At 42.8% G+C, this 14,182-nt stretch overlaps 1 protein-coding gene across 1 annotated transcript in view; it reads left to right on the top strand.

Moving 5' to 3' along the window:
* MORC3 (MORC family CW-type zinc finger 3) overlaps positions 1-14,182 on the top strand; it is a 62,444-nt gene that overhangs the window by 23,794 nt on the left and 24,468 nt on the right. Inside the window, exons 6-9 of the mRNA XM_049785848.1 lie at positions 2,724-2,871; positions 4,463-4,591; positions 4,803-4,922; positions 11,458-11,555. Coding sequence (XP_049641805.1) covers positions 2,724-2,871; positions 4,463-4,591; positions 4,803-4,922; positions 11,458-11,555 — 495 coding nt within the window. The remainder of the gene's footprint in view (positions 1-2,723; positions 2,872-4,462; positions 4,592-4,802; positions 4,923-11,457; positions 11,556-14,182) is intronic.

The raw sequence follows: 14,182 nt of genomic DNA, 5'->3' as shown, positions 1-14,182 counted from the left end.
GGTTAAAGAAACTGTGGTACATATACAGTGGAGTATTATGCAGCCACCAGAGAAGATGAAGTTATGAAATTTTTCTATACATGGATGGACATGGAATCTATATGCCGAGTGAAATAAGTCAGAGGGAGAGAGATAGACGTAGAATTGTCTCATTCAACTATGGGTTTTAAGAAAAATGAAAGATAATATTGCCCAGAGACAATAGAGATGATGGCTGGAAGGACCTGCTCAAATATGAAGCTTACCACAAAGAATGGTGAGTGCAGTTAGGGAAATAACTACACTAACAACCATCATGGCAGTCTTTTTTTTTTGGTTTTTGGGCCACACCGTTTGATGCTCAGGGGTTACTCCTGGCTATGCACTCAGAAATCGCTCCTGGCTTGGGGTACCATATGGGATGCCATGGGATCGAACCACAGTCCGTCCTACACTAGGCAGACACCTTACCTCTAGCGCCACCTCTCCAGTCCCCATCATGACTGTTAATGAGTGAGAAAAGTAGAATGACTGTCTCGAATACAGTCAAGGGTTAGGAAGGAGTGAGGGAGGCATTGGTGGTTGTTGCATTAAGCCCTTAGGATGGACTTGGATGGTGGATGGAGGCCTTTGTCCTTAGGCTCAGGACCACGTGGCTCCATCCTCCATTAACCGTCAGGACATCATCTTCAGGTGGTCGCGGCAGGAATCAGAGTCACTCAGACAGGCATCAGGAAGTATCAGCTTTATTCATACCCTATCCACCACATGTGTGGCCTATACCAGTTGTAATGTTAAATAATTAATGATTGGCTGGATGGAGGGCCCTTTCTGTGCCATTCCAGGCCACGTGGGTCTGGAGGTTCATGAGAGTGGCAGATAGAAATCTCACTCAGTCTTCAGGAAGTATCAGCTTTATTCATGCCCTATCCACCACATGTGTGGCCTATATCATAACCAATTAAGCATTCAGCCATCTTCCCTTTGACCTCCGTGCTGGCAAAAGACAAAAAAAGGCCCTAATATCCTGGCCCAAAGGCCTTATCTCACCTTCCCAAGACCACTCCCAGGAAATGGGAGGGTTCTAGCAGGTAAGGTAATATAATATCCGGTTCCCAAGACCCGGCCAGGCCCAGAAATGGCCGGGTGGCAGGTAGATAAACCAAAATCCAGGGTGGAGTCACAGGTGGTGGGAATGTTGCACTGGTGAAGGGAGTATTCTGTTTATGACTGAAACCCAACTACAATCATGCTTGTAATCATGGTGCTTAAAGATTTTATTAAAGATTTAAGATGAATGTAATATCAAGATACATAAGACTCAACAATGTAACTAATGCAAACAGTGGAAAGACTAAATACTTGTAGGGTCCCCCCTTTTTTGGACTTCTTGTATTTCTATTTACTTTTAGTCTCGCACTTAACTTCCTTGCCCACTTTTGCCATTGGTTTTTCACTAATTTTTCTTTTGAGACTATTGTCGATTCATGTATTTGTGAGAAATAGTAGAGAAATACTAGAGTCGTGCTGTTTCCCTAGATTGCCCTACATTTGTTGCTCAATACTGACAGCCAAAGGTACAGGACAATTTCATCACAGTAGGATCCCTTTTGTTACCTTTTACATCCACAGCTACTCTCTCAGTCTTTGGCATCATCAAACATCATCTCCTTTTCTATAACTTGGTCATGTCAGGAATGTTATAAAGGGTAAATCATAGGGTAAAGTCTTTGAAGTTTAGCTTTTGCATCCACCTAATTCTTTTTTTTTTTTTTTTTTTTTTTTTGGTTTTTGGTTTTTGGGTCACACCCGGCTGTGCTCAGGGGTTACTCCTGGCTGTCTGCTCAGAAATAGCTCCTGGCAGGCACGGGGGATCATATGGGATGCTGGATTTGAACCAACCACTTTTGGTCCTGGATCGGCTGCTTACAAGGCAAACGCCGCTGTGCTATCTCTCCAGGCCCCCGCCTAATTCTTGATTCTTTTGAAATCTTGCACAAGTCCAAATCCATACCTTGTTTCCTTCTTGCTGAGTAATGTTGTGTTTTATGGAGAGATCATAGTGTATTTAATAATTTACTTGTTTATTTTTGGGCCATGCCCAGTGGTGCTCAGGTATTACTCCTGGCTCTGAGCTCAGGCACTCTTCTGGTGGTGCTTAGGACCATATGGAATGCCTGGGATAGAATTCAAATCCAGTTGTCTGTGTTGAAGAGATCAAATTTCTGCTTTCTGCTATACTATAAATTTCCCCTTTGTGTTATACTATTGCTCTGGCCCCAATAATTTATTGGGTTAAAAAAAAAACAACGGGTTTTGTTTGTTTTGGTCCATACCTTACAGTGCTCAGGCTTCACTCCTGGCAGCCTTAAAGGATCATATGAGATGCTGGGAAGAACCTAAGTCATGCAAAGCAAGTGTTCTGGCTGTATTATTGCTCCCCTGTATATAGATTTTAGTACGATTATAGTCCTTATTTTTCTAGGACAAATGCACAAGAGTAGTTGCTGGGGCACAGGATAGCCTGCATGTTTAGATTTTCAAGACTTAGCCAAGTTGTTCAGTGACATTCCCATCAGCACTTGCCCTTAGATTCTTCTGCATTTCTCATTAATTTTCTCTCTTCCCAACCCCTCCACTTCCTCCCTGTCTGGCAGGTATAGGGTTTTTTTTTTTTGGGGGGGTAGTATATGCTAAATATGATGTGAAGTTAATTTAGCCTTTTCAAATAATTCTTTCTACAGCTACAAAAATGCAACAGAGTTTGATTTTGATAAAGATAAATACGACATTAGAATTCCTGAAGACTTAGATGAGACCACAGGGAAGAAAGGCTACAAAAAACAAGAAAGGATGGATCAAATCGCCCCTGAGAGTGACTATTCTCTCAGGGTATGTATGTATTTGACTCTGAATTGTCAGATAATGAAAAATATTAGCTTCTAGATAACTACCAGTGATACTATCCCCATTGATAAAATTACTTGCAGTATGAACCAATTTTGAAATTTCTCTTGAGTTATTGGTTGTAGTTGTATTAGTAATAGTCAGAGGCTAGTGTTGGGGTTCACGAGAGACAGACCCCAAATCCCCCGAGGTGCTGGACGACAGAGGCAGAGGCAGTGGTCCAAGACAGCAAGGCTTTTATTCAGACTAGCCTGGGTTCGAGCACAAAAAGAGCCATCTCAACCCCAAGTTCAGGGCAGAGCCGGGTTTTTATACTTTTCAGATCATTCCATTACATCTTATCAGTTACACAAAAGGTGATAAATTCTAATTTACACCATAAAGTCCCTTTTCCTGGCGCCCAGTGAACTTTGTGCCGGAGATTGATTGATAGCCTGGAGATTGATTGATAGCTCGCTGTCAGGGCCTTGAGGGGGGTCGAGGGGCCTGCAAACTGCTGGGATCCTAGGGCCTAGTGGTGCCTGGGTTGATCCTAGAAAGCAGATGGGAACGGGAATTTCTCTTAACCCTTTCAGCTAGGTTGAATTTATTTATTTATTTTTGTAAATTTTTGGTTCTGGGCCACCCTATCTTTGTCCAGGGCTTACTCCTGAGTTCTGGCATATAATCACTGTTATTGAAAAAATTGTTGTGTCTCTGCATGGTACTGGAGATGACCTACTTGCAGAGTCTGTGCTTTACTACTGAGCAACATCCCTGTCCCCCACACTATTAAAGCTTTTTCCTTTCGGATTTATAGTTCTCTTTTTATAATTAGTTTTTTTTGTTTGTTTTGTTTTGTTTTGTTTTTTGGTTTTTGGGCCACACCCGGTAACGCTCAGGGGTTACTCCTGGCTATGTGCTCAGAAGTTGCTTCTGGCTTGGGGGACCATATGGGACACCAGGGGATCGAACCGCGGTCCGTCCAAGGCTAGCGCAGGCAAGGCAGGCACCTTACCTTTAGCGCCACTGCCCGGCCCCTATAATTAGTTTTGATTTTAGCTTTATAATCTATTATTTTTTTTTTGTTGTTTGTTTGTTTTTTTTTGGGCCACACCCGGCGGTGCTCAGGGGTTACTCCTGGCTGTCTGCTCAGAAATCGCTCCTGGCAGGCACAGGGGACCATATGGGACACCGGGATTTGAACCAACCACCTTTGGTCCTGGATCAGCTGCTTGCAAGGCAAACACCGCTGTACTATCTCTCCGGGCCCTATAATCTATTATTTTATCCAAGACTTATTGGATCCCTTTTTTTAAAGATTGGTGATGGCTTTCTTTCTTTTTTTTTTCTTTCTTTTTTGAACTACATCTAGCAGTGCTCAGGGTTTATTCCTGGCTTTCTCTGTGCTTTTGGAGTCAGTCCTTGTATGGAACTCAGAACCCAGTTCAGCCAGCCATGTGCAAACAAAGTGCCATCCTCTTTCTGGTCCTAAGTGATAGCTTTCTTTTTAAATTCATGAGTACCTAATATTGAACACATCAGTAAATAATTATTTGGAATCATAGATATTGAGATGTTGTCTGTGTCCTGACAGGCTTACTGCAGTATATTGTATCTAAAACCAAGAATGCAGATCATCTTACGTGGACAGAAGGTGAAGACACAGCTAGTTTCGAAGAGTCTTGCCTACATCGAACGTGATGTTTATCGACCCAAATTTTTAGTATCCTTTGCTTCCTCTGTAATGCCAAATAGAGTCATTTCAGTTCAATCTAGTTTTCCTACCACCTTCCTTTTATTCTGTTATGTGTTCTAATCCTCTTCAACGTGGCCCTTCATATGTACTTACGGGCTCAATAATTAATGAAGTAGAAAGATGACATGAAGGGAGGGGAATGAAGTGGCATGTTCAGAATGTTCCTTTAACAGTTAAGACTAGAACAGTGAGAATTACTTTTGGATTCAACTGCAGAAATAAAGATCATTATGGAATAATGATGTATCACAGAAATCGACTTATAAAGGCATATGAAAAAGTTGGTTGTCAGCTAAGGGTAAGTGGCATATCTGAAATTTAATTTTTTTTTTAAACTAAATACCCAAGTTTACAGAGTTCAGTTGTGTTAGGAATTCATTGGTCTAACTTCAGCACCAGTATGACTTTCCATCCACCAGTGCTTGTTTTCTACCCAATCCCTAGACTGTCCCCTTAGCAGACACAGAATACTTTTTTTTTTTTTGGCCACACCCGGCGGTGCTCAGGGGTTACTCCTCCTGGCAGGCACGGGGGACCATATGGGACACCGGGATTCGAACCAACCACCTTTGGTTCTGGATCGGCTGCTTGCAAGGCAAACGCCGCTATGCTATCTCTCCGGGGACACAGAATACTTTTATACTCACTTTGTGAGATGGGTCTTGAGTCCAGATTTAACAGTTGCAGGGCAGCATATGTGGTTGTGTGCTCTAGGAGCTCCTCCAGAATCTAGAGAACTGGGCAGATGAGTTCTATGTGGCAGTGACTGGGTTGTGGTGGCTGCAGAGGCTTCAACAAGGAGGGAACTCCTTCCCGGGAAGAGTTTTCATCAGAAAACCAGTGTGTCCATGAATTTTAGCTATGCGTTTGCATCTCTTCCAAAATTAGCCTTGAATCTTTTTATCAAAAGACACTTTTTATAAAATTAAAATAACATTTTGGGTTAAATGTCAAATTTTTTTTTTTTTTTTTTGGTTTTGGGGTCACACCCAGTAACGCTCAGGGGTTACTCCTGGCTTTGTGCTCAGAAGTCGCTCCTGGCTTGGGGGGCCATATTGGACGCAGGGGGATCGAACCATGGTCCATCCTAGGCTAGTGCTGGCAAGGCAGATACCTTACCTCTAGTGCCACCACGCCGGCCCCATGTCAAATATTCTTATGTGCTTTTTGCCTAATAAGGTTTTTTTACTGTTTATACTCGGGTATAAGCCGACCCCCTTAATTTTACCCTAAAAACTGGGAAAACGTAGTGACTTGAGTATAAGCCTAAGTGAAAAATGCAGCGGCCACTGGTAAATTTCAAAATTAAAAATATATAGGGGCCGGAGCAGTGGCACAAGCAGTAGGGTGTTAGCCTTGCAAACAATAACCTTAGAACAGCCACAGTTTGATCCCCCGGCGTCTCCCAAGCCAGGAGTGATTTCTGAGTGCGTAGCCAGGAGTAACTCCTGAGCGTCGCCAGGTGTAGCCCCAAATAAAGCAAAAAAAAAAAAAAAAAAAAAAATATATATATATATATATATATACCCAAAACAATTACAATAATTGAGGGATCAGTAGGTTAAATGTTTTTCAGTATTTATTGCTAAAGAAAACTAAACTATCAACAATAACATTAAAATTTTAAAGTGCAGAAAACTGTAGCTTAACATGTAATCAAGCTAAATCACAGAGGCTAAAATCCTTCAAAACTGGATTTCTTCTCTTCATCTGTATGTCCAGACAGCTTCAGTTGTATCTGCTGTGAGAGTGTCAGCACAGACATTGTCATCATCACTGAGTTTGCATAGATTATCATTACTGCTGTCGGTCTCATACAAAGCACAGAACATTGTGGCATGCAGTTCAGTTCAGCTGCCTACCTCTTCAGCTCAGCTACTTGTGGACTGAGCTGAAGCACCGGCCTCTCCAGCAGATGGCAGAAGGCAACTGCAGACTATGTGCATTTGATTCGGTGCACACACACTGAATCAAATAACCTGTATGACCTGAGTATAAGTCAAGGTCAGGTTTTCCCGGAACAAATTTTGTTCCAGAAAAACTCGGCTTATACTCTAGTATATATGGTAATTTAAACACTGTAGTTCCAAGGCTGCTCATATTATTTTCCCCCAGATTAAATTGTTCTCGCTTGAGTCACACAATCACCTTCACCAGTGCACATTTTCCACCACCAATGTTCCTAGTTACCCTCACCCTCCCTGATGCCCCCCTTCTTATCTTCTCTCACTCTGTGTCTCCCTCTTTTTGGTTTTGGTTTTTGATACACCCAGCGGCACTCAATGAGTTCCTCCTGGCTCTGCACTCAGAACTCCCTCCTAGCAGGCTTGAGGGACCATATGGGTTTTTTTTTTTGGTTTTTGGGTCACACCTGGCATTGCTCAGGGGTGACTCCTGGCTGTCTGCTCAGAAATAGCTCCTGGCAGGCACGGGGGACCATATGGGACACCAGGATTCGAACCAGCCACCTTTGGTCCTGGGTCGGCTGTTTGCAAGGCAAACACCGCTGTGCTATCTCTCCGACCAGAGGGACCATATGGGATGCTAGGATTCAAACTGGGGTCATTCCTGTGTTGACTCACGTGCAAGGCATTGCTATTCCAGCCTTTTCTCTTGCTCTATCTCTTTTATCTCTTTTCCTTTTAGACACTTTGATTTACAGTACAGTGCCTATTTCCCACCACCAGTGTCTCTAGTTTCCCTCCTACCTACCCCTCTCTGCCCTTGCCCCTCTCTCCACCCTCTCCTCTCTTCTCTCTCTCTCCTTTCAGCACCTCTTTCTTGTCCAGAGTGATCAGTTTAAACTATCATTGTCATAGTGCTGATCCATTCTCTGTTCTAACTGCACTCTCCGCTGTTGGTGGCAAGTTGTCCTATGTGGATAGGCCTTCCTGATCCTTATCTCTATTGTCTCTGGATATTATTGCCATATTGCCTTTTATTTTTCCTATATCCCACAGATGTGTGGCAGTGATGGCTAACCTTTTTGAGCCTGAGTGCCCAAACTGCCACACAAAACCAAAGAATTTCCTCAAAAGTGCCAACACATCAATAAAACCTTAATAACAAGATTTTAGTATCTAAAAACTATGATATGCGCCACATATCTTAATTGTGAACCTTCCTGTGTGCCAGCTGCAAGGCCTTCACGTGCCATAGGTTCGCCATCGTGGGACTATTGTCTGTTCCGCTCCCTCTGATTCGTTTCACTCATCATAATAGTCTTATTTCCATCCATGTATAAGAAAATTTCATGGTGTAATTTTTAACAGCTGTGTAGTATTCCATTGTGGAATACTGTAGTTGTACTATAGTTTCTTCAGCCACTCATCTGTTGTTGGGCACTTAGGTTGCTTCCAGATTCTGGCTACTGTAAATAGTGCTATGATGAACATAGGAGTGCAGAAGGCATTTTATATTGTGTTTTTGTGTTCCTAGGGCCACGAAGGCGAACCTATGGCATGTGTGCCAGCGGTGGCATGCGAAGGCCTTGCAGCTGGCACACAGGAAGGTCCGCAATTAATGTGCCGCATAGTTTTTAGATACCAAAATCTTGTTATTAAGGTTTAATTGACATGCTGGCACTTTTGAGGAAATTCTTTGGTTTTTTGCGGCAGTTTGGGCACTCAAGCTCAGAGAGGTCAGCCATCACTGTCCTATTGCTAGATCATATGGAAGTTCATTTTCCAGGGTTTTGTTTTGTTTTGTTTTGTTTTGGGTCATACCCAGCAGGGTCAGGGGTTACTACTGACTCTATGCTCAGAAATCGCTCCTGGCAGGCTCAGGAGACCATATGGGATGCTGGGATTCGAACCACCGATCTTCTGCATGCATGGCAAACACCTTACCTCCATGCTATCTCTCCAGCCCCCAATTTCCAATTTTTTGAGGAATATATATTATTTTTCAGAAAGGCTGAACTAGATGGCATTCTCACCAGCAGAGAATGAGTTCTTTTTTTCCCTGTATCCACTCCAGCACTGGTGTGTTTTAGGTTTTTGTGATATGTGCCAGTCTCTGTGGCATGACATACCTCATTGTTTTTGGTTTGCATCTTCTTGATGATTAGCGATAAGGAACATACTTTAATGTGCCTTTTGGCCATCTGTGTTTCTTCTTTGAGGAAATGTCTGTTTATTTTTTCCCCTGTTTTTGGATGGGGTTAGATTTTTTTTCTTGGTAAGTTCTGTCATACCTTGTATATCTTAGATATTAACCCCTTATCAGATAGGTATTGGGTGAATAATTTTTCTCCTATTCCATGGGTAGCCTTTGTATCCTAGTCAATTAATTTTAAAGTGCAGCAGCTTCTCCTGGAAGCTATCTCTCTGGATCCCTGATAAGTTTTTTTGTTTTTTTGTTTTTTTTTGGTTTTTGGGCCACACTTGGCAGTGTTCAGGGATTACTCCTGACTGTCTGCTCAGAAATAGCTCCTGGCAAGCACGGGGACCATATGGGACAGCGGGTTTCAAACCAACCACCTTAGGTCCTGGATCGGCTGCTTGCAAGGCAAACACCGCTGTGCTATCTCTCCGGGCCCGATAAGTTTTATTTTAAAGAGATACTTAGCAAAAAAAAAAAAGAGAGAGAGAGATACTTGGCAGCAATTTAAATGATTTTAGAGTGACAGATAAAAACTAAACTGGAGTGGATCTGAGAGATAGCATGGAGATAAGGCATTTGCCTTGCATGCAGAAGGATGGTGGTTCGAATCCCAGCATCCCATTGAAAGGATCCGCCACTTAATTAGAGACCATGACAAACTCCAAGAATGCAATTAGCAAGGGCAGATTTATTTGTGCTGACAAATCAAGGCTGCGAATCATGTCAAAAGACAGGACCGGAGCCCTGAACAGCAAAGCAAGAGGGTTTTTATAAGGTTTGGGCTATAGAGTAGGGGGAAGGTAATGTCCAATCTTCTCCAAGTACGGCTCAGAGTTCCGGAGAGTTTCCCAAAGGGATTTTTGAGTTTGTTTCTAGCGTTGCTGGGTTTGGGCTATAGGGTAGGGGGGAAGGCAATGATCAATCAAGAGTTCAATTTAGGGCCAATCCAGGACCTAAGGTAGTTGGTTCAAATCCCGGTGTCCCATATGGTCCCCCGTGCCTGCCAGGAGCTATTTCTGAGCAGACAGCCAGGAGTAACCCCTGAGCATCACCGGGTGTGGCCCAAAAACCAAAAAAAAAAAAAAAAAAAGAGTTCAATTTAGCTTTCCTCTCCCCAAATACGGCTCAGGGTTGGGGGTGGGGTTTCCAAGGGGATTTTGAGTAACTATCATATTCTTTTAGCGTTCTTGAGGTGCTCATTTGGCCAAAGGTTTGATTAATTGGTTTGATTGTCTTTTGTCATGAATATTTTGCCAGGAATATTCTGTTAGCTCCTCTCTCCTCTCGCTCTTCAGGCCTCTGTAACCCTTCCCTGACCTGTGTTGTCTCGGGCTGTAGTAACAGTGTTCTTCTCGAAGGGCAACACAAATGTTACTTATATATACAACATTATGGATTAAGCATCACAAGTTATTGCTAGGCCTTAATTACTATATTCTAAACATGCTTTTACCTAACTTTATACATACATGCATATACCAAATTCTATTTCCACACCATAAGGTCCCCCGAGCCTGCCAGGAGCTATTTCTGAACGTAGAGCCAGGAGTAACCCCTGAGCACTGCTGGGTGTGACCCAAAAACCAAAAAAAAAGAAAAGAAAAGAAAAAAAAAACTGGAGTGATAACACAGTATGATGTAGGGCATTTGTTGTGTATTTGGTCAACCTGGGACATGTCATGGACTGATTAGTCCTGATACTAAGGAATCTCTGGGGTCCCTTGAAAAGATGGGTGCACAGAATTTGGCGATATGAAATCAGAGATTCAGACACTCAGAAATAAAGTTCCATCTTGTGTCTTTATTCTACCCACTGACTCTGGGCTAGAGCAGAACACTTAAACAAAATTTCCTGGTAAGGCATCACAATTGCAGATATAACCGTTTAGTTTTCTCACTGGGTCCTAGACATAATGCCCAGGACAAGCTGCATTTTTATCTTTACCGACCCAAGGCAAGGCATAGTCTCCAGCCTCTGTTTTCTTCCAAGAGCAAGGTCAGTTCTCAGAGACTGGCTATTGTTTTGGCCTTGCTCCAGTTCACACATTTCTGAACTGGAGCCTGAAATATTAACTCTTGGTATGAGTGCATGTAGGCTAACAGCAAAGCTAGATTTGAGAATGGTAATTATTCTATAAGACTAAATAATGAATATTTGAATCTACACAAATGTTCTTAATAAGGTATGTATATAAATATGAGTAATCTTTAAGAGAGACTCTAAGAAAAGTCTAGAATGTTAGAAGTTATGTCTCAAATAATATTTATGTTACATTTACATCCCCTTTTTTCCTTGAATGTCTCATGGACCGGCGACTAAGATTTTTCAGGACCCTAATATATTAGCTATGAGTACAGGTTACTCTCCAAACGTCCTTCCCTACAGGTGCTACTTTTCAAACACCTTCTCCGCTAATACAGGCAGCTTTGAAATTATCCTGCAAAATAGACAGCTTTGTAAAGACACTCTCTCAGGCAGCGAGGGCCTTTTCAAAATTGGTGCTTTCTTATTAGGTTTCAGGGTCACTTTACAATGGGGTATAATGTAGTAGGGACCTACTTGGGTTTGATCCCTGGCATCCCATAGCGCAGAGCCAGTTGTGCAATCTAAATTTCATGAATCCTAAGATAAAATTATAGGAAAATAGTTATAAAGTTTTCTGTTTATGGGTCATTATTTTGGACATCATGTCTTATGTTTGAAATTCCACTTTATTTTCTGTTTTCAGGCAAATAACATGGGTGTTGGAGTAGTTGGAATTATAGAGTGTAATTTCCTGAAGCCAACTCATAATAAACAAGATTTTGACTATACAAATGAGTACAGGTAAGTTACCCATTTAAATAATGAACTTTAAGTTTAATTTTTAGAAATACTTTAATAGCTTCTATACCAAATTTTTTTGATCTTGCACATACATATGGAAAAATAGGTGAGATGACTTACATAGATGATGATTCAACCACTCTCTTCCATACTCCATCACAACTAGAAATACATTTTCACAGTTTTTGCTGATGAAATCTAAAATTCATACAAGATAGAAGTTTTTCTGCTTTAAGGAAAAAGCAACACTTTTTGTGTAATTATAAGATCCAAAACTTTGTGCTTAGGTAGTAATTTCCGTATGATTTAATTAGCCCATCGTCCCCTAGACAGAAGTGCTCATGTGTTCTGGGGTGTTTGGAAGCTATAGGATAAATTTTACCATTGTGAATTTAGAAAGCATATGCCACTCTTCTAGTGAGCATTTAATATGGAGTGGAATGCTAACTCCATATATGTGATTTAAAGAGCTAAGTGCCACACAGTCCCTCTTCAAAGAATATCAACAGGAGTTAGAATATACTTCAGTGGTAGAACTTGTGCTTTACTTCTCTAAGGACATGGATTCAATTCTTAGTACCAAAACACCAGCAAAAAAATATGTTGACTTTTATCGATTGGCCAAAAAGCAAAACAAGCAAGCCCTCATTAAGTTAAAAAAAATGTATAGGGGTTGGAGAGAGAGCATGGAGGCAGAGTGTTTGCCTTGCATGCAGAAGGACGGTTGTTAGAATCCTGGCATCCCATATGGTCCCCTGAGCCTGCCAGGAGCAATTTCTGATTGTAGAACCAGCAGTAACCCCTGAGCGCTGCCAAGTGTGACCCAAAACCCAACCCTCTCCCCTCCAAAATAAATCGTAAAGTGTAGGGGGCCGGAGAAATAGCACAGTGGTAAGGCATTTGCCTTGCATGTGGCTGATCCAGGATGGACCTCGGTTCGATCCTTGGTGTCCGTTATGGTCCCCTAAGCCAGGAGCGATTTCTGAGCACAAGGACAGGTAACCCCTGAGCATTGCCGGGTGTGGCCTAAAAAAATTTAAAAAAAAAAGGGGGGGGGGCAGGTAGGTGGCGCTGGAGGTAAGGTGTTTGCCTTGCAAGCGCTAGCCAAGGAAGGACCGCGGTTCGATCCCCCGGCATCCCATATGGTCCCCCCAAGCCAGGGGCGATTTCTGAGCACATAGCCAGGAGTAACCCCTGAGCGTCAAACGGGTGTGGCCCAAAAACCAAAAAAAAAAAAGGTGTAAAGCAAAGTGGAAGGAAAGAACAAAATCAGCCAATTAAGAAACACAAATAGGGGGCCGGAGAGATAGCATGGAGGTAAGGCGTTTGCCTTTCATGCAGGAGGTCATCGGTTCGAATCCCGGCGCCCCATATGGTCCCCTGTGCCTGCCAGGAGCAATTTCTGAGCCTGGAGCCAGGAATAACCCCTGAGCACTGCCAGGTGTGACCCAAAAACCAAAAAAAAAAAAAAAAAAAAAAAGAAACACAAATAGCAAAAAATAACACGATTTCACCCAGAATTTAGTTCTTGGGCCCTATTTCTGAATGTAGTACAATAAAGCATTGTCAACTAAAATAGTAGAAGGGGGCTGTAGGATGAAGGAATGAGCTGTCCAGAACTAGGGACCAGCAATGTGAAAGCAGTTATAATAAGACATAGTTCTGAAGCCGGAGATGTGTCTATAGCAGTACAGGGGAAAGCGCTGGTCTGCTGGTCTGGAGACCCGATTTGCTCTGGCCAGATATAAAAGTGCCAAGGCTGCTCCGTTGAGGTACCCCATCTTTGCCTAGAGATGTGAGCTGTTGGGACTCAGTTCTGCTGGATTTCCTGGATAGTGACAGGGCCCAGCATGGCCTAGACACCAGGAGCTCCTCTGGGAAGGCTGAGAACTCAAGCCAAGTAGTAACAGCGGAGTAGTAGAACCTGAAGAATAAGTGTTTTGCTGCTATACCTAGTACCCTCCTTTGCCTTTAACGCACTTTAACATGACTTGCCCTGGCAACACCTCAGAATGCTTGGGACTTACTCTGAGATCACCCTGGCAGGCTCAGGGAGGGGTCGCTATGTGGGGTGTCAGGTTGAATTTATCTACAGGCAAGATGAGCTGTGCTGTTTCTTCAAGAAAGGTAAATCTTTATAGGCTTAACCTTCAGTAGTATAACTGAACAAAGAAAACTGGATTTGCAACTGAGAAAACATTCCTGAAAATCTAGAGTGATAGAACATCAGGGTAGGGCATTTGCCTTACACATGACCAACCAGGGTTTGATCCCCAACATCCCTCGTGGTCCTCTGAACCTGCCAGGAATAATCCCTATACATCTCTGGTATAGCCCCCAAACCAAAATAAATAAATACATGAAAGCCAGTGAGATAGTACAGCAGTAAGCCTTGTTTGTGGGGATTAACCCAAATCCCCCAAATACTTCCAGGAGTGATCCCTAAGTAGTCAGAAGTGAGCCCTTAGATCCCAACAGGTTGGAGCCCATGCATACAGACCACTGAACCCTGGCACTCACTGGTCCCCTGACCACCACCTCCAGGGCCGCCCCCAGTGATTGCTGGGATTAGACAGCACTGTACTGCCAGCTGTGTTCCAAAGCAGCAAGTATCTGCCACAGGCTGA

The sequence above is a fragment of the Suncus etruscus genome, chromosome 13, assembly GCF_024139225.1.
Source record: "Suncus etruscus isolate mSunEtr1 chromosome 13, mSunEtr1.pri.cur, whole genome shotgun sequence".
Lineage (NCBI taxonomy): Eukaryota > Metazoa > Chordata > Mammalia > Eulipotyphla > Soricidae > Suncus > Suncus etruscus.
This window is presented reverse-complemented; position numbering and strand designations above follow the sequence as displayed.